Source organism: Numida meleagris, chromosome 1 (assembly GCF_002078875.1).
Source record: "Numida meleagris isolate 19003 breed g44 Domestic line chromosome 1, NumMel1.0, whole genome shotgun sequence".
Lineage (NCBI taxonomy): Eukaryota > Metazoa > Chordata > Aves > Galliformes > Numididae > Numida > Numida meleagris.
In genome coordinates, this window is record NC_034409.1 from 66,016,723 (window position 1) to 66,036,702 (window position 19,980).

General features: G+C 40.3%; 1 protein-coding gene and 1 long non-coding RNA gene across 2 annotated transcripts in view; one reads left to right on the plus strand and one right to left on the minus strand.

Moving 5' to 3' along the window:
* LOC110396004 lies at nt 1-12,558 on the minus strand. Its single transcript, XR_002436734.1, has 3 exons — nt 12,281-12,558; nt 387-550; nt 1-76 (listed from the first exon to the last, which is right to left on the minus strand). It is a non-coding gene; the product is annotated as an uncharacterized LOC110396004 (long non-coding RNA).
* LOC110396000 (solute carrier organic anion transporter family member 1C1-like) overlaps nt 7,078-19,980 on the plus strand; it is a 22,409-nt gene continuing 9,506 nt past the window's right edge. The window contains exons 1-8 of the mRNA XM_021391198.1: nt 7,078-7,211; nt 10,374-10,515; nt 11,224-11,356; nt 11,978-12,099; nt 13,111-13,257; nt 14,334-14,432; nt 15,227-15,472; nt 16,316-16,480. Of these exons, the coding sequence (XP_021246873.1) occupies nt 7,083-7,211; nt 10,374-10,515; nt 11,224-11,356; nt 11,978-12,099; nt 13,111-13,257; nt 14,334-14,432; nt 15,227-15,472; nt 16,316-16,480 (1,183 nt within the window). The 5' untranslated portion in view covers nt 7,078-7,082. The remainder of the gene's footprint in view (nt 7,212-10,373; nt 10,516-11,223; nt 11,357-11,977; nt 12,100-13,110; nt 13,258-14,333; nt 14,433-15,226; nt 15,473-16,315; nt 16,481-19,980) is intronic.

Sequence of the window (19,980 nt, forward strand, 5' to 3'; positions counted from 1 at the left end):
TGAAATTGGATTGCTTTATTTGATAACTGTAAAGATGTTTGTTGTATTTGCTTGTTGCTGACTCCAGGCTGTTTTCCTAAGAATCACAGAAAGAGAAAATATAATTTAATAATGTTAAATTATACTAAAATTCAAGTACTTAGAGACATTCATTTGAAACAAATAGCTGCTTCCAGGCTATGATCATACTGTTGCTTTTATTCTGGCAGCTGATTTTCCAGACTCAACAATGGCAGGATGCCTTGAGCTCATTGCTCTCTGGACAAGAATTCAAGAGAGATGGATCTTTTTGAGTTTTTTCCTGAGCTCTGTACAGGCATCCTGCATGGCCTTCAGCAAACATGAATGATTTCAAATCCTCTCCTTCAAAAGTAAATATTACTTACTAGCCAGTTCTGAGTCTTGCCCACCGCATCTTCTCTTCAGCACTGCCCACTCTGAAGATTTAGGAGATCACCGCAGTAGGTGGACTCTGGGCCATACCAGCTTCTCCTTCTGCATGAGTTGTTCCAGGCACAGCAAGGCAGCTCAGAGTCAGGGTGTTTACATGCTGGCATTAATACAATAATAAAAGAACATTTGGCCAAGCGTCAAGCTAAGCAGTTAAGGACTCATTCTACTGAAAATCTGTACATAGCTTTACTTTCCAATGAAATACTAAGGCTTGGGGATGTGTTCTCTGTCAGATCATAGAAATTATATGAGCCCACATTATAAGACAATGTGGTCTACTAAAATCCTTATTTTGTTTATACATCTTTTGGTTTCTTTTTTTTTTTTTTATAAGTCAAAACTTTCCTTTTGTCAGATAAAACTGAAAGTTTCTTTGCAGTGTTTATGTTTGTATTCAGGTTTCAGTGTAAAGTTTATATTTGCAGGTGAGACCTCATGATTTAAATGTCTGTTAGAATATGTTTTAACAAAAAGTCACTTACAAAGAAAAAAGCTTCATGCTCCTTGACACTGTTTCTTTGAGACTTTACAAGGTTAGCGTTTGTTCATGATGTGCACTTGAAGAAGCAGCATCTAGTTACCTCAGAGATCTTTTGTCAGATGATTTAAAGACTGACTCACAAACCCACTGTGTGATGGGTGTATTGATACAGCTATGAATTAACATTACTCTTGTCCCAGCTATTCACTACAGCTAGACTAGGCTTTGTAAATGTAATTAATTTAACTCTGTTCTTTAGAAATGAAGGTGGTCGGGCTTCTAATTTCCTGTAACTAATACAAGATAGGAATGCAAAGAAAATGGAAACGAACCTCAAGGAACAACCTTTAGTCTGGTCCTTTGTCCTGTATCCGCTTCCAAGGCTTTGTTTCAATTATAGAGTAAGTATATAGAAGTAAGCAATTTCTTTTAGGACTATGGGAAAGTAAACCTTTCTTTGATAGATTGCCTAGTGAGCATCCACTGGGTTTTGTGTCACTGCACTTAGGCAGTGCTCTGATGTGGGAAGAAATGAAAAGAGAAATCAGAGTGGCCATTGCCATGGGAGGTGTCATGTCCTGCCTCATGACTGGTAGCAATTTGTTTCCCATGTCCCAGTTCTTGTCAGTAAATTGAAGCAGGTGATCTACTGCACCGCCTTCCTATGCAGTACCCATAGTGTGGGAGGCCCATGAGACTGATACGTTCCTGCTCAGACAAGAATTTCTTCACTGTTAAATGAACTTCATTTAACAGTGAAGTTAGTTTTAGTGAGGATCTTTTGTTCATATTCTCCAAGCATCTCCAAGTTCTCCAAGGAGAGGACATAAATATGGCTGTTTCCGAGGAACTGTTATAATTAGCTCGTAGTGGAATGGTGATACTCATTTGGAAGGCATAAGAAAACTTTCCATACTGGAAAATACCTCCCTCGCGGTTGTTTGGGTAAAGTTCCAGTTAAGATGTTATCTACACCTATAAGGAAGTTAGAGAAAGGTCTATAATGAAATTCCAGTAAAAGCATACCTGTGATAAAAAGCTGATGCTGAGGATTTACAGTGAACCCAAATTCCAGAAACGATGAGAATATTGTGCTAACCCTGGCAGACCTCATTCTTCAAAGCATTACTTCATCTTAAACTTTTCTTTAGGTATTTCTGCCTTAGAGGACTATGCCTCAGTGTTCATCAATACAATCTGTAGCATAATGAGGTCCTGGATGAGTTATGTGAAGAAGATTTCTATAACAAATCTGGGATTCTGAGTAGGAGCCTCACCTATTTCAAAGGACAGTGTGGTGAAGGCTACCAGTGGCAGAAAAGCTGGAGTTCATCAGAAATCATTGGAGGAGACAAGGCCAGCATGAAAGATTTAAGATCAGGCACAACTAGTACAGATCCTGTATTGTGTAAAGTCAGCTTTCCTAATAATTGAAGGAAGCAGGCTGGAAGCTGCTCTCAGAAAGAGGCTGAAAGAACTCTTAATTCTCCTAATCACTAATTCCTGTGGACTATTAGGCACCCTGATATCTTGCAGAAAAGAGGAAAAGAGATTTCCAAGTTTCCAAACCGGCCAAATAAGGACGTAAGACACATTAAAGTACAAAATGTGAATTACGTGCAGTGTAATAAAATTCCAGCTGCGTTAAGAACCCAAAATGGAGATATAATGAAGGAATGGATAATAACTTGTAGTAAATCTAGCAGGAATCTGCTCCAAGTGTTGGTGTTTGGCACTCCTTCGGAGTACCAGTGGGGTTTTAGCTGTCACGGCAACAGACCCTATGCAGAGGGTGGGGGAGGGCAGGTAGGGGGAAGGAAGAAGAATTTGTATTAATGCCTTCTCTGTCTGTGTAATTAAATCTCACAAGTTAGCAGAACACAGGCTCTGTAACCTTCCTCAGTTCAAGTGACAGCAATGAGAATTAGCTGCATGCCTCGTCATTACACAAATTTGAAAATTAAAGTTGCTGTTTCAACAGCCATAACCCTTGGGCAGGAGAAACACAGGGCTGGAATGAAGTTTGCAAGATTTTCCTTTAATTTTGGCAAAGAGCTTGAGTGATTCTCCCATGCAGTTCTGTCCTCTCCTTTAATACTTCTTTTCCTGCTGGTTTACCATCACTTTGTCAGGGACTTTGCCCTGGGGTTTTGGGGGAGCAGGGAGCCCTGGGCATATTGGAAAGGACTGGAAAGCTCTGTGCAGAATCTCTTCACCCCACATTCTATCTTCTCCCACCTACTTCCTCTTCTCTTTTTCTGGCCCATCTTCCTCTGAAGTCTTTTGTTTCCTGAGAATGAGCGAATAAGATCAGGATTATTTTTTCTTCTCTCAACAAATCTTTCTCACGTGCCTCATCAAACTTGTAGCATATTGCAAAGAAAAATACCCCCAGGAGGGCTTAGGTCCTCTTCAGGCTTTGTAGCTAGGGAACCCAACATTGTTGCATGCCCATATGCCCAGTGTCCTAGAGTTGATAGGAGGGGAGAAAGGAAGAAAAAAGTGAGGAGGTGTGGGAGGAGGATGGGGGAGACGAATACCAAGTGCTCAGGCAGAACAAGGGACAGCAGTTCCCCCACCCCTAAGTTTATTCCTTTCTCTACCTCCAGTATAAGATGGACCATCCCTAGGCTGGGTACTTTCTAAGAAGTGGTCTTCCCCTCCAACTTTTCCCGCTTCTATGTTGGGACCAGAGACTGTGCGTGCATGTATGGGTAAGCATAAGCAACAGAGGGAGCTTACCTACAGGTAGGTACCATCTGGGGGTTTCTGCTGCTAGGTAAGAGTTGGGTTTTCTTCTCTTTATTGAGTTGCCTTTTCGAGATGATGTTTCTGTCCTGGTCTCCTGTTTCCTCTTAGTCTAGCAAGTGCAGCTTCCACGCCTGTGGGCTGCCACACAACAAAGGCATGTCTAAGGAGGCTTATTGCAGAGCAGACGTGTTTCCACTGGGGGAAGGACTTTTTCATTGCCTAGGCTTTGAACAAGCAGAGAGGCACTCCGGGAGCTGCCTGGTGGAGCCTCAGCCCACCGCATGCATGTTCGGAGACGGGCCCTTCCCCGGACCTGACCACCTTGCTGGCCCCACATGCCAGCCCTGGGGAGGGCACGCGCTGCTGCTGCCCCTGCAGTGCTACAGGTGAGCAGGGGGCCCGTTCACAGTGGGACAGAGACAATCCTGTTAGCAGGGGCTGGCACCTGCCTGAGAGCCCTGGCAATGTGCAGGGAGATGCTGTGACCGTGGCCAGTAGCTGTCCTCCAGGCAGTGTCACCAGCCCAGATGTGCACAGGTGGAGCGAGTGTGGTGGCCTTCGTATTCTCCCCATTTTAGTGATTTCAGTACTCCCTCAAGAGGCAATGTTAAGGTAGAATTGGGTTTGATTTTATTCCTCCTAAGTGTGGTTAAACACCACGCTCTTCCCTTCTTTATCCTCGCAGAAACAAGAATGTCCCTGGTTTTGATGGCTCCCACTTAGTTACGTTCAAAAGAACTTCTGCTATTTCACGATTGGTATTACAGAACGCATTGGGAGAATTAGGCAATCCTCTCACTTATGTACCTACTCTTCTTTGACTATTGTGGAGAAGAGCAGCTTTAAATATGGGAAGATTTTTTTGAGACAGAAAACAGCCTTATACAGCGCTTTCTTAATTTCTAGCAGAAGTTTCAAAATGGATTTAGAAGGACTAATCCATGGGAGATGGCTAAATATTTTCAGAGTGCTATGTAAGCTTCAGAAGATGCTACTTGTAATAAGGAAATTCTGCTTAGATGGCATTTGATTGAAGGAAGAGAAAATACGTTGTCTGTGTGTACACATTTAACTGTTTATGCTTTGGTACACTTGCGTTTTTTCTCACCGTATTGTTACTTGCTTACGTAAGAGCTGAATCTCTTTACTGCCAAAAATCTTGCATTGTATGCAGGCTTAGCAATAAGGACTGCTAAAATCAACAAACATGTTTTTATCATTGCAAAGATTACATGGTAAGGATAAAACAACAAGCAAATCTAAATCTTGTGTCAAGGTAATTGTTAGTTCAGTTAGGAGTTTGTTGTCTGAAAGACACAACTTTAAGAAACTTTTTTGTATGTGTATGTGCATCCATGCCTAAATCCTTCTGCAATCCCACACATCTTGATAGAACTCTGGTTCTTTGTTACAGTTATCAGCCTACCTCATCCACTAACCTGGCCTCAAGGAAATGTTGTGCCACTGCTTTGCATTATTCTTTGCCAACACTCCTGCCATGTCTGGGATGGAAGAGACAGTATGGGCTATCTGTCCTCATGTTTCATGGCAAACTGGAGAAATGTGGTGTCCAGGATGACAGGGCAAAAAGCTAAGGCTTTCACTACGCCCAGGTCCCTGACAGAGCATCAGCCGGGTGCCTCCATGGGTAACTCCCTGGTCTGTTATCTCTGACCTCCCAGTGCAGCTGGGATTGCATTGCAAATTCTCCCAGCCAATTGAACCAAAAAGACCTTCGAGCAGCAGTAGTTTATGGTCAGAGAAAACACCCATATTTATACCTGTTGCACAAAAGAGGAAAGGCTAGAGCTAACAGTGCAGTGGTTTTTGGTATCCTGGGCCCACTGTTCTGCACTCTGTCTTAACAGCTTCCTTCAGAGACATTGCCAGCACATCTGAAGAGATGTGCTTGTACTGCCAAGTATAAGAGTTGTTTTAGCACTGCTGCTGATCCTCCATCCTTTCACAAATTGTACTAACTCAGCATGGCATGATGCATTCTAGCACCATACATTAACTTGAATGGTGCAGTTAAGCACTGGTGTCTCACATTCCATCTCAGCAGCTCTGTGGCACGTTTTTGGTCAGCCCTGCATATGGGGTGCAGTGTATACGCATGTCCCTGCTGCACTCCTGGACCTTCCCAAACTGGACACTGCTTTGATCAAAAATTTGGAAAATTCACTTCATCTATGCTTCAGATGTTATCCTTTTTCTTTCTGTAAAATAAAGGCTTATTTCATGTGCTTACATGGCAGCATGCTATATGTGAGTGTCACACCCACACTCATAAGTTTGAATGAATTTATCCCCATGCGAGTGCTGTGAGGTACATGCTATCATTCCCCACTGTACAAGTTTGGGATTGGGGCATGCAGTGTGATGTTTCCCAAGTCCACAGCTAAGAGAGGGAAAAGGCTGCAAGTTTTCTGCAAGCACAAAATCCTTGAAAGTCACAAATACAAGTGTATATGGATAGAAACATACATATTCTTAAAACCTTCTACGTTTTTCATCTGTGTAAGATCTGTGTTTTAGACAAACGTGAAAGAATAAGAACTATTCCTATTTTCGGCCAGCAGTTCTATAAAACATAGTGCTGCCCAAATGTGAACACAGAAGCTGATTTCATAAATATTCTGAGATCTGATTTAAAGAGATTGAAACTAAGAACAAAGTACTGTACTATGTAAGTAGAGATTTAAGAATTACTGATACCTTTTGTTCCCAAAGTGCAGCGTTCAGGTTTTCTTTACTTCTTTGTACTTACCTGCAAAGAAGCAAATTCTCATTTTTCCTGTAACAGTTGACAAAACCACTGAGCCCTATCTGAAATGGTAAAGGGAGCTAAACCTCTTTATTCTTGTGTAACTCATTAGCTAACATCAGGCGATTAGACCTAATGTTTCAATCTAAAACAATTCAAGTCCCTCATTAACAAGACTAGATTTCCTTTGATCTAATTACTCAATGTCCCACATATGTGGGAAATTCAGAGATCAGCTCTGAGAAATCTCTGCAGACATGGTCACATCTAGAAATGTAAACTTACATATAGGATCCAGAAATGTGATTTAAAATGTTAACGAGCCTCACTTAGTCCGCTTGGCCAAATATTCAGTGAAATCACATTGATGATAGCAAGAGAATGAAGATGAAGATTGTTTACCAAGTACGATTTAATCTTCATTATTATAGGCAAGTGGATTGCAAATTTCCTTAATTAAACATCCAGTGCACTGGTCAGATTCTGTTGTAAAGTTTGATAATTGCTGTTGTAGGGAAAACAGTACAAGAGAGTGTTGCTGTCACATGACAAACTTTTGAGGCTGAGCTGAAAGGATGCCCTTTAAAAATGTTCTTCGTGTTTTCTGGTTTAGAGGCAGGGGATATCATCATGGAGATTTCATCAAAAGAAAATGCTCAGTTTTTCTCAAACAACACAATAGTGCCTGTTGACCGATCTTCATTCAAATCTGAATCTTCTACTTCCAAGGAAAAACAATCATGTTGTGGAGGTATAAAGGTAGAGTAAGAGCTTTTGAATATTCTGGTAGGGACTTAGAAAAGTTTTTTTTTTGTTTTTTTTTTTTTTTGTAAACTAACCCTTTTTAAGTTGTGATTACGTGTTGGTGAGTCAGTACAAAATTATTAAAGATATTTCAAAGCCACAAAAATATCTGCCTCTGATCTGTATTTGCCTAACATTTGGCAGTATTCAAATATAACACGTTGATTGAGGCTTGCATGTTATGAGATCTTCATCCTGGAGGGTCAGTTATATCCTCCTTATTGCACCATGCTATTTTCATGAAGTTAAGAACAGAGTAGAAGAAGCCAGATACTACAGTCAGATAGACAGATGTTAGTACAGATGGCATTTTTAGGACTGTAGCCTTCCAGGCTCTGGGAAATATTATTTGTATTATGATCTGTGTGTTCTGAATCTAATGTTACTGTAACATTCTTGATTCAAGAGTACTCCGTATGAAAGCACTTTGAATTGAAGTATCTCTGCTGTATCAGCATTCCTTGTACCCACAGTACTTCACTGATGCAACAGAAGCCCCCTGCTTGAGCCTTACAACAAGGCTTTATCTCAGACCATTGCTTTGCATATCATCTCTACCCACTTTCCAAAGCCAAACTGTGAAATGCTGAGACTCTCCTGAGTGAGGTCTCAATAAATCACCATACAAGAGTGAGAAAGATGATTTGAGCTATATGAAAAATGATCCATTGGCTGTGCCTAGTTCTTTACAGATTGCACTTTTTAAAAATTATTTTTGTTGTTCTTCCAAATGAACCAAGATGCTGGCAGTTTACTCACAGATCCTGATTCAGCTTCCGATAAAGTCACCAAGACCAATGATTATTTAAATGAAGTCTAGAAATTATGCAAATCAGTTAAGATATTGACATGTTAATAGAGTCGAATAACTGCTATCAAAAATTTTTATTTCCTCAATATTCTTCCTGATTTTACCTGCTCCTGTAAAGGTGCAAAATCAGGATTCTGCTTTGAAACAGAAGATGAATTGTATTAATTAAATTTGTAGCACAATAGTAATTTTATCATTGTTCCTCCATTTGCTCTAAAATAATCCAGTCCTCTCAGTGAATAAAACTTCAGTCACAGATTAGCCAGTTAGGAATCAGCTTATTAAATCCAAAAATAGAAAAGAAGTAATATTTCAGCTCAGACTTTTTCTGTTCCAGATTTTTTTTTGCTTCTGAGAACCAAAATGTTGTGATTAACCTTTAGACTAAAAAAAAAAAAAACCAATATGGTGGTGGTGGAGGAGGATTTTTGTTTTGTTTTGTTTTTTAACTAATTACCAGCATTCCTGTGTTTTAAAATTATCTTCATAAACAAAAAAGATGGGGTTAGATATTTTACTTACAGTCATTCGTAGACCACTGAAGAAAGTGAAATTCTGTGCACCTTTCTGTCCCAGATCTAAATCAGGAGCATTTTTCCACTGTTGCACATGTTCTCCATCTCCCTGCTGGGACAGCTCCAAACCCAGCGGAAAAATGTATATCAGAGAGACGGAGAAGTGTGAAGTTCTAGTTTCACCTGTATGATTTTCTTGTGGAAAACCACAGTTGCTTTCACACAGCTATTTAACATCCAAGAGCATAAACACACAGAAAATGCAAAATATTAAGGCAATATTTTTAATAGAGAGCTTTTTGAGAGCCTTCACCATGGGAAATAAGAACAAGATGCTGTTTGTTTACACACAGGTGCTTCTGAAAGAGAAATAACCAGCTCTATATAAAGAAAAATGTGTTGAATGTGACACAGAGCTATTTTTGAACCTTGACATTAGAACTAGCATCCAACAGTGGTGTCAATATTACTATTAATGTGCCTTGTCAAAAGTGATGTTGTAAGGAGTGTTGCGCTGGCAGGGTTCCAGCTTGCTGGAAAAGCTTCCAGCCTGACTTCCCAGAGGTCAGACCTAAGGAGTAGGACAAGAGTCTTGGTCTCTCTGTATATCATACACAACTGCGTCTTTTAATTTTTTGTTTACCGTTTTTGACACTTTTTGCAAAGAACAGCCATATATATTCAATTAATGCAGCTTGTATTTGAAGGTAGAAGGCAACCTTGTGGTTTCCAACACCAACTGCATGGTGTGTATCCCTGGAGCTAGTAAACTTAGTAAAGCTGTGTTTACCTTAGGCAATAGCACTGTAAGAGTGGAACAGCTGGTTCTGAGGACCCTGTGTTAACTCTACATGAATTTTAGTGTGGGGAGTTATTTCAGGCTTGATGTAATCCTGTCCCACCAACTGAAGAGCCCTTAGTTGTTAAAGTGCTCTTCTGGAGTACATCTTCCAGTTTAACTAACTATTTTGGAAGGAATTCAGTCTGCTTGTTTGTAGTGTCAACCACTGGGGTCAAGAATTTCATTTCCAAAGCCCACTCCCGAATCAGACTAGGACGTTAAAGCAGATGTGAAAATAACTAAGAAAAAGCACTGCCTCTGTGAAACAGAAGGTTGCAAGAAGGTGCTTCCCTGGCAAGATGTACTGCACATTCAATAGAAAATGTATGTTTTGGAGCTGAAAAGGCTCTAACGGAGAAAGGACAGTCCTAGAAGAACATTGTCTACTAGATGATTATACAACTTGCAGAACCTTGTAACAGCAGGCTGTTGAGCTCCTCATGCTCATTACTCAACATCCAGTACTGTTCTAGAAGTTCATGTGGATGGAGACATTCCTGTATGGATACCTCACTGACACTCCGGTTTTCGAGGAGAACTATTTACCAAAATAGTGCTCAAAAATCTGTCTAGTTGCAAAAACTTATGTTAAAAAATCCCAAAAGTGAACACACTATTTCACAAGGCACCAGTTAATAACTACCCTTGTTGTTGCTGTGAGTTACATCCTCCTTAGAAAGATCAGGAGTGAACTATATTTCTCAGTCCTTTAAAGCTTCAGTAGCTTTTCATCTACCTGGAATTAGGAGTGGCGAATAGCAAGTTCTGTTCAGATAGTTATTGCCCTTGAAAGGAAATACACAAATAGGAAATTGAGCATATTTCGTAGAGAGGGAAAGATATGGCCATTGTTATCAAGGACAAGAAGTGGGAATGTAAGAACTGCTTAGAAATAACTAATAAAGTAAAGCATTCTGCCTGATTTTAATCACTGTCAATTTCTTTCACAGATATTTCTTGGTGCATTATCTTTTGTTTATTTTGCTAAAGCGCTGTCAGGAAGTTATCTAAAAAGTACTATCACACAAATAGAAAGAAGATTTGATATCCCTTCCTCTTTGGTTGGTGTAATTGATGGCAGTTTTGAAATTGGTATGTGCTCTATAAATTCATTTTTGTTTTCAGAAAAAAAATACGATGCAATTTGTTTTGAAAAATGATTGTATGAATGTTCTCTGACCATTGAAACTGAGCAAAGTTTACTTAGTAGCAATCAATATGACTATCAATATGATTTCCTTGGATAGGATACAGTTGCTAACACAAGCAAATCAACATAGTCCTAAATATTTCGTGATTTGATACGCTTAGCTAATTAACTAATAGACGTTAACTGTTAAATGAGAATTCAACAACTTGCAAAGGTTTTAGCCTTCTCTCTCTTTCAGTAGGAGTACAGATCTCTAACTGTAGTCTGTGCTCATTGTCCAGTCTTGCACTAAGGTTTGCAGTATAACATCATCTCTCGCTATTTCAAGTTACTGGATTTGTCTCTTGGCTGTTCAATGAGTTGTGGTATTCATGGGAATGAAATCTTAGTTGGTATATAAAGCTTTGTTGCCCTATGATCTGACACACTTCTCCTCCTTTCCAGTTGTTTTTCCAAATGTTTATGGTTTTCTTATCATGAAAGGTACTGGGCTCCTGTAAAGATGCCTGGAAAGAGGTTGAAGTACCAGCCACATGCAATCAGCCCTCTCCCCTGAAATGGCTGCATACACTACACACTGTGAATAATTTTTCGAGGGGATGTTTTATCAACAAGCCATAAAACTTAGTTTTCCTTTTGTACTCTCTAAGGGAACCTCCTAATCATAGTTTTTGTAAGCTACTTTGGAGCGAAACTTCACAGGCCAAGAATAATTGGAGCAGGCTGCTTAATTATGTCAGCTGGAACATTCCTAATTGCAATGCCCCAGTTCTTCATGGGACGGTAAGCACAAAGTGATTGGTATTTTCCAACTGGGCAATGCACACTGGATGTTAGTTCACTGAGATATGTAGGCATTGACTGTGAAAAGGTCCACAGAAATAGTTGTATGCAGATGTGGATACTCAATCTAATATTTATTACAAAGATTTATTACAGCAGAACTAATAATTTTACATATATGCCATTCCAAGTTTTAATCAACTTAAGTTTTATTAGCCTATGAGCTCAACTATCAGCCATGTTTTGACATGGTTTAAGAATTATTGAAGATTTCGTGAAGAGATGACTAAAATCAGGAAGACAATCTGAGTATCAAACAAGAGCCAGAGTGTGCATCCACTGACACTCTTTTAGTACAGATTCATGCATAACAGTAGAGTAGATCTCCTGTTAAACTGAAATGCATCACTGTGACATAGAGAGAACCAAACGGGGAATATTCATGCACTACTACAGTATAAACCAAGTGCCATTTATTCCCTACAAACAGTTTGTAATACAGATTTCATCTGCATCCAAGTGCTGTATTTAAGTGCTCTCCTCCATGGTAGCAAGAGATTTGTTTGTTTCTTTTTTTCTTATAAGTTGGGAGAGTAAAAAAGAACTTTGGTTTGTAAACAGATATCAGTATGAAAGATTTCCTTCCACCATCAATTCAACTGTTAGCATCTCTCCATGTCTACAGGAGAAAAGCCAAACTCCACTCTCGGCCTTGGAAAAATCTCAAGCCAAAATAAATGCAGGTGAGAGCAATCTCTTTAACATATTTTGGTAAGCACCCCCAGAACATATCAGAAGGCTCTCCAGCTCTGAGTTTACTAGAATGCAAAAACTTGGAATCAGAAGGATCTTTCCCAGAGAAAAGCCAGATCTACCTAGGGAGATAAATTGATTAAAAGGAAATGAATAACAGCCACAACTCACAGCCAAGATCTCTTTTCTGGCCGCCGCTTCTTTTCCAGCAACTTTATGCAGCATCACGGCTTGCAGAAACCCCAAGCAAACTTCCACAAAGCCCTTGGAAAGCCTTGGTCTTCCCTCTGTCAGGAAATGCATCCTTGGGTCCTTGTCCTGCTGGAAATAGCAGCTTTGGTCATTTCTCTTCCTGCCCACTGCCCTCTGTTTTTCACAGCAGGAAGCTATCTCCCCACTGAGGTTTGCTCAGCGCAGAGCAGAGGAGCTGCAGGGAGGCCTCATGGCAGCTGCAGCTCCTCACAGGGAGCGGAGGGGCAGCACTGAGCTCTGCTCTCTGTGACAGCGACAGGGCCCGAGGGAACGGCATGGAGCTGTGTCAAGGGTGGCTGGGGGTTAGGGACAGGTTCTGCATCAGAGGGCGGTGGGCATGGAACAGGCTGCCCAGAACAATGGGCATGGCACCGAGCTGCCAGAGTTCAAGGGGCATTTGGACAAAACTCTCAGACATAGGTTTTGAATTTTGGGTGGTGCTGTGTGCAGCCATGAGGTAGACTCAGTGATCCTTGTGGGTCTGACTTTGGATGTTCTATGTTGCTAAGATATTTATAAAACTGTCCCGCTTTTAATACCTTCTAATATTTACCTGAAATAGTTCATGCTAGATATGTATCCACCTCAGTCTGATGGGGTTATAACTGCTACCACCACCTCTGGCCTCAAAACATTTTTCAGTTTTCCCACTCCTTTTCCCACATTGAAAGTATTTTAGAAGTCTTGTGCATTCATTGTCAAAATGTTGTGGAAAAAACACATTGTTGTCTCTCTTGTCATGTATCCAGGATGTGAAAAAGAAGCAGGCTCTTCCATGTGGATCTATGTTTTACTGGGAAATCTTTTGCGTGGAATAGGTGAAACTCCTATCCAACCTCTGGGAATTACATACATTGATGATTATGCCATTGAAGAGAATGCTGCCTTATACATTGGTAAAGTAAATAAATCACTTTTTTTTTTCCTAATGGATTCTTCCTTAGAGAAAATAGAGTCATTTTTACTAATGGGGTGAGTGTTGTTGAATTAACTTTCCCTGATTGTTTTACTTGTGTTATTTCCCATGTTAAGGTTTGTTTAACAATCATATACATTCAAGGGTCCAAGTTCCCTTTTAATTATACCAGCACAGTTTGATTATCTTAATTTGAGGAAAGAATTTGTCCTTAGGTTCCTGCTGTTACCCTAATCTTCCTAATTCTTCTGAATGTAGACTGCTGAGCCTCTGTGCACATTCAGTTCTCTGGAAAGTGATAAAAATGTGTTATTTTGAGCTCTTAAAATAGAATTTCTGTGAGCACTCATGACTTTCCCTTCAGATTGAGAAAGGATTACAACCTACTGGTTGAGGCTTGAAAAAGTAGATGTCACCGTTTTCTTCTTGTATTCATCATGTGAAGAACTCTGTGTACTCACCTTAAATATTACCAAAAAATCTTTCTCCATCAACAGCTAGTCTCACAAAGTTCCTAGCTTGGGAAAACATTAGGATCTCTGTTTTAAAAATTCAGTCTTTCCAGATTTCCAGATCAGTTTTGAAAATTCAAAATATGGAATATTCAGTTGAAGGAGTTGTGAAATATGTTAAGATTGAATACCAAATCAAAGTGATTTTTCTGCCTGTTCATTGTCTACAACAATTTAAAGTTTATTTCAGTAACTGACATTTGTTTTCCAATTACTTTAGTCTAGCCAGCTAAAGAGTTTATATTAATTATAGATTGGTGCTACTATTAAGTTTAGGCTATCTAATTCCTTGATTTTTTATGTTGGACTGAATTTTGTTCTTTAATTGTTCTTTAACAACAAAATATCAAAGTGACAATGAAGTGGGTGAAATTGATTCTTGCTAGAATCAAAAGTGCTAATTTGAGTAATTAATGTGCTAGAGAGCAAAGGTGGGTTAGTATTTTAAGACTTGTTACCTATCACGTTGTATGTTCTTTTGTGCAACAAGAACTGATGTTCATTTTCACTCAGAGGAATAACAATCCCCTGGTTTCTATTACAGGCTGCGTACAGACACTTGCAATTATAGGTCCAATATTTGGCTTTCTTCTTGGATCCCTGTGTGCCAAACTTTATGTTGACATTGGCTTTGTAGACCTTGGTAAGTCAGAAAACTCAAATTTAAAAAATTCAGTTAAGCCCCAGCATGGCTATTTTAGGCATATTTTCCAGTCAAAGGACTATCAAGTGAGCTTCTACAGTTAAGAGGCTAATGGAGGCAGAGTGGGTACTCTCTGAGATGAAATGGATGACTGCAATGCAGTACCTCATGCAGTTAAGTCTATCCACAAGGCCAAGTATGGAAGAAATAGGAGGCCCGATGCCCCCTCAGCCCCAGCATAGCTTCAGCTGGTGCCGTCAGGAGTTACGCTGGTGAGGAGGTATGGGCAGACACTACCAGGATGAGACAGGACTGAGACTTCTGCCAAGAGAAGTCTCCGTTCATTTTCCAATAGACCATCATTGCCTAGAAAACAGGTCTTGCAGTGTGGACAAGAGCTCTTAACTGCCTTCCTCCTGATACAACACCTTTCTTCCAGGTGTGCTTGTGACCCTTAAACAAAACGACATGGATGGGGGCAGCAGTGTTTTTAACTGGACCGCTCCATGGCCTGGTCCTTGCAGCCTCTTTGGGAATGTGTGAGCAGAGTGTTTTGGGACCCCTGATGTCAGGGATAGGCCACCACTGTGATACAGGAATCAGCAAGCCTTGTCACCTCCTTGAAATTGCTGAATTGCTCTTGTAACATCCATAGAGACACATGGCACAGCTAAATCTGGTGGTGGGGGAATGGACTTCACTGGAGAATGTTCCCGCAAAATCATCTTCCTTGCTATCAGCAAACATTCGTTAAACAACCTTCATTTTTTTTCTCCTTTTTTGATTTTCTCCAGACAGCATAGCAATAACTCACAAGGACGTGCAATGGGTGGGAGCCTGGTGGCTGGGTTACCTAATAGCAGGTGTGATCAGTGTTCTGGCTGGCATCCCCTTCTGGTTTCTCCCCAAGCACCTCCCAAAACCAGACAGCAGAAAGGACTCCAGCACCTCTTCTGAGCAGTCCAAGTTCATCACTCAGGATAACAAGGAGCAACAAAAATCTTATCAGCCACAAGTGAAAGTTGCTGAGATGGCAAAAGGCAAGTCAATGAAGTTTCTGTCCTGATTGCTGAGTCTTTCTCTCACTAGCTTTCAAAATTTTTAATGACCTAAATATTATTTTTTTTTCCCTCAGATATCAGTTTCCACCTAACTCATAGGCACAAAAAGGGTCTCTTAAGTGTTCTCTAGACCTGCTCTTGCATGTAGAATTTATCCAGCCGAGAGTTTTAAAATCATGCTAGCAGCACAGCAAGTATTACAAAACTGTAGAAGTTTGTCATCCACAGATTTTGGCCGTTGCAGATGTGGGGTGTCAAAAACTAACAATCTCAGTTTCTAGTAAAAACTTCTTTTTCTTTATAGTCATCCATTCATAAAATGCATACAATGGCTGATCAGAATAAGGATAGGAACATACCAGGTACAGTACATTAGGAGACTGTCTATCTCTATTTTAACAAGAGCTTTTTTGCACAACTGCATTTCCTTGCCCCTACTTTGCCAAAAGTATTTTCCCTCAATCCTTCAAGCTGTAACTCAGTGTCTGCGCTTACTGTCAGCTATGCCTAGCACCCTCTGTTCCTAATTTCAGCTGAAAGATACTGTGGCTGTTGAGGACACACAATAACAGCTCAGTCCTGTTTTTTGATCAAAAGAAGGTACCTTAATCAAGATGGCTGGTCTGGGAAGCTGATTCTTAGTATTTTGGTCCACCATTCCCACCATCCAGGACTGCATCTCTTATAAACATAGTGGGATTCTATTCCCTTGAAAATATCCTGCATTTCTCCTCTGGAAAATGCAATCAGATCACAAAACGTTATTCACGGCAGTTATTCTCTCTCCGGTCTGGTTGTCATTTCTGCTATTTTGTCTTACAGACTTCTTGCCATCACTGAAGAACCTCTTTGGAAATCCAGTTTATAGTCTGTATTTGTGTGCAAGTATCCTTCACTTCAATTCTTTAATTGGCATGGTGACATATAAGCCAAAATATATTGAACAACAGTATGGGCAAACATCTTCAAAAACTAATTTTGTTATAGGTAATGCTATATCTGCTTCTTGATTCCTTAAAAATGGACATTTTAGGAATGGCGTTTGCATACATAAAGGGAAAATTGCTTTTGAGGCTATGTTTTTTTCTCCCCCTTCCTTATCTGGCTTTTAAGTAGTAGCTCATAGAAGGTAAGTTATTTTATTTCTGCTTCAGCACTTGGTAGCTCATAGTTTATGTATGCAAGAGTTACTGTAAAAGATTGCACAATTTGATACTTCATTTCCAATTCTGTTAGGAAAAAAAAAAAAGAAAAATAATTAATTTCTAAACGCTTGACATAAATTTGTCATCAGACAGATCTGTTTCCTTGCTGGCTTCCCACTTATTTCAACAAAATGAAGATCAACTCAGTGCATGCTAAAGGACTGACCATAAAGTAGCTGTGATATTGCCAGTGATTTCTTACTTTCCAAAGAGGTTGGTGTTAAGTAAAAGGAGGTTAAATTCATTTAAATGATCATATAACATATGCATTAAAATGAATATTAGTGCAATGCAGGTGAAGGAAAAACAAATATTTCTGCCCTGACTTTACCTAAGAGCCTTTTTCTATAGTAACATTAATCTCCCAAGATTGTATGGGCAGCTTGCGAGTGAGAGATGCTGCCTCACTGATCTTCTGCTCTGCCAGACCCACAGCAAGAAGATACCTTTCTCATTTAGCTGCACAGGCAGCTTTGAGTATCAAGGTAGCTGTTTTTTGAGGATGCTTTCAGGATGGTGAACTTCACTGTCTGCTTTGTTGAACCTACAGGCCTGGACTCAGTTTCTGAGGTCCAGTGACTCAACAGCATAAGACAGCAAAGAGGTTTACATCTATTCAATACAAAGGGATCTGCCATATTTCGGAGCAGCATTAGTTGCACAGCAACGAATTATATATATGCAGAAAAGCTGTAGTGATCCATTGTGCTATGTTAATTCCTTAAAGATAGAGGCTGGAATTTCCTGGCACGACACCCCTACAAGCAAGGAGAAATCTTCAGGCATAGGCAATGGCCAGAGAAAGTCCTGAAAACAATCCCTACATTCAGCACAGTACTTCTCATTGTATTTACAGATTTTCTGGAGCTAAGCTTTCAGCTATGTGCAAACTGAGTGAGAATTAAGATCCATCCGATTTCACAAAGCATACAGACTATATCCACCAGGGAAAGTGTGACAGCTTGGCTAGGGAAGGGTCCTGGCCAAGTGGTTATCACTACAACAAGGGGTTTTCCCTTCCTCCCTTTTCTTCCTCTTTCAGTCTGCTCTTGCTAAGAAAGCTGAGGGCTTGCTTGTACTAACAGTGCCTATTTCCCTTTCCCTTCCTCTTTCCTCTTATTCTATTTCTTTTTTTTTTTTTTAATTTCTGTTGCCATATATTTGAAGGACATCTGAATTGTCAGAGCAATTTGAAGCACTGTAACATCAATAACAAAGCATGCTGGAGGCTAGAAGAGGATATTTTTCAATAGTCACCAACTAAGGAACATGCTAGAGAGAAAAAGGGTGCCTGCTCTGTTTGTATTGCTTTCCTTAAATATATGCACAGTATTGTTTTCCATGATGCCAATGTCAAGCAATAGCTTGATCTGTAAGGCCATTAAACATATGTATGAATAAAAGACGTGCGTAGGAATGGGCAAGCAAGGTGTGTGTGCTCCCTGGTGCATCACACAGCTCCCACGCTCAGTCCCAATCTCTCTATACAAGAAAAAAAAACAGGAAAAGCTGCAGCTTCAAAGTGTTCGGACAGGGCATGCAAGAGATTATGTAGTGACTCTACATTTATGTATGCTGCGCTTTGGGTGCTACTTCTGAAATCCCCTGAAATACAATTTTCACATGAGTGCAGATGAAAAATGCCACCCCAGTGAGGTCTCTTGAAATGCAGCAGTAACTGAATGAGGCTGTTATACTTGCCAAAGTACTGACTTCTGCTTTTGCTGGATGGAATAAGTCTCTTTCTAACATCGAGCATACTTCTAGAATCAAAGCTCAGCACTGCTTTTTCCATGCATGCAGATGGATTTAACAGTAACTAGAGCCAGAAATTCAAGGGATCCCAGTGCACTTCCTGGTAGGTAGAGCAGATGCCAACATGAATATGTATTTTACATCAAGTCATTTGAAATCTGAATGAACTTCAGAAACTTCATCATATATTTGAAGTCATGGATGCTTTTGTACTTGCTTTTGTTCCATATGCTTGCTCAGCTCAGCACCACTAGATGTCAGCATGAAATAAAAGCTGCAAAACACAAGCAGAGCTCTGTGTGAACCAGAACTTAATGTGCTGAAGCTAGCTGGTAAAGCTGGGAAAATCAGTCTCAGCAACTATGGAATCCAGAAAAGTGCACCTTGCTTGATTGTGCAGATTCTTTTATGGTGGTCTCTATTTACATCTTTTTGCATGTACTGAGCAGATTTTTTTTTATCTTGTCTGTGTCTATCAATATGGACACTGCTTTGAGCAGAACTGTTCCAGTAAGAATCAGTCGTCACACAGTGTTAGGTTTCCTTCACTGCTCTTCCACTTGTTTGCCTGAAGCCTATTACAAGAAGAGTGCCCAAGGGGTACATGTATCTTTTAGGATTGCAAAACTCAGCTAGGGGAGCATTTTAACAACCAAAACTGGAGGAATTGCATAAATATTCTGTGCATGAAGGTGGTGGCATATTGCTTGCTCTCTCCCTGTCTGAGGCTTCTTTGGGGAATCGTTAGTTTTATGGCTCAATAAAGACAGAATAAGCAGGTCTTTCTCCAGGCTTTGCAACACTGGGTAAAAATGAATATTCTCTATAGAAGTACACAGTCTGGGCTCTCCTTGCCAGTGTGAAAGGGAAAGAGACAAACTGCCCTGGAGGGATGTTCAAGGCCAGGTTGCTGCCCTGGGCAGTGTGATCTAGAGAGTGGCAACCCTGCCCATGACAGTTGGAACTGGATGATCATTAAGGTCCCTTCCAACCCAAGCCATTTTGTGATTCTGTGATTCCTCTGGCAATACAGCCCTGGGGCATGGCCCCTGACGTTCCTTCTGTTGCTCCATGGTAAAGGACATTAATAGAGCCACAGGGAGGGTCTATGCCAGAACCCCACAGGACTCTGGCTGTCCACAGCAGCACAATGCCCCAGGCAACTTCTCTGAGCCTAGAACACCTTTCATGAGGAATAGCACTAGGAATGTTTGAATCAACACTACAATGATCCCTCCTCTGACAAACAAACAGTGCAGAAAACCACCTAGCCTTAGAAATTAGAACATTGTTATCTAGATCTTAAATAAGATATGGCTGATACTAACCTTTCAAAGAAATAGCAGTGAAGCATTTCTGCAGGAGCAACTTAAAAGCAGTCCCAGCACATTCACAGGAACAATCCAAATTTGGACAAATAGAATGCCCAACTGGAAGAAGTTTCATATTTTACTGCTTGATGTTATCACTGCTGCTGCTTTACTTGCTGAGGAGGATAATCCACTGAGCTGGAGTTTTCACTAATAC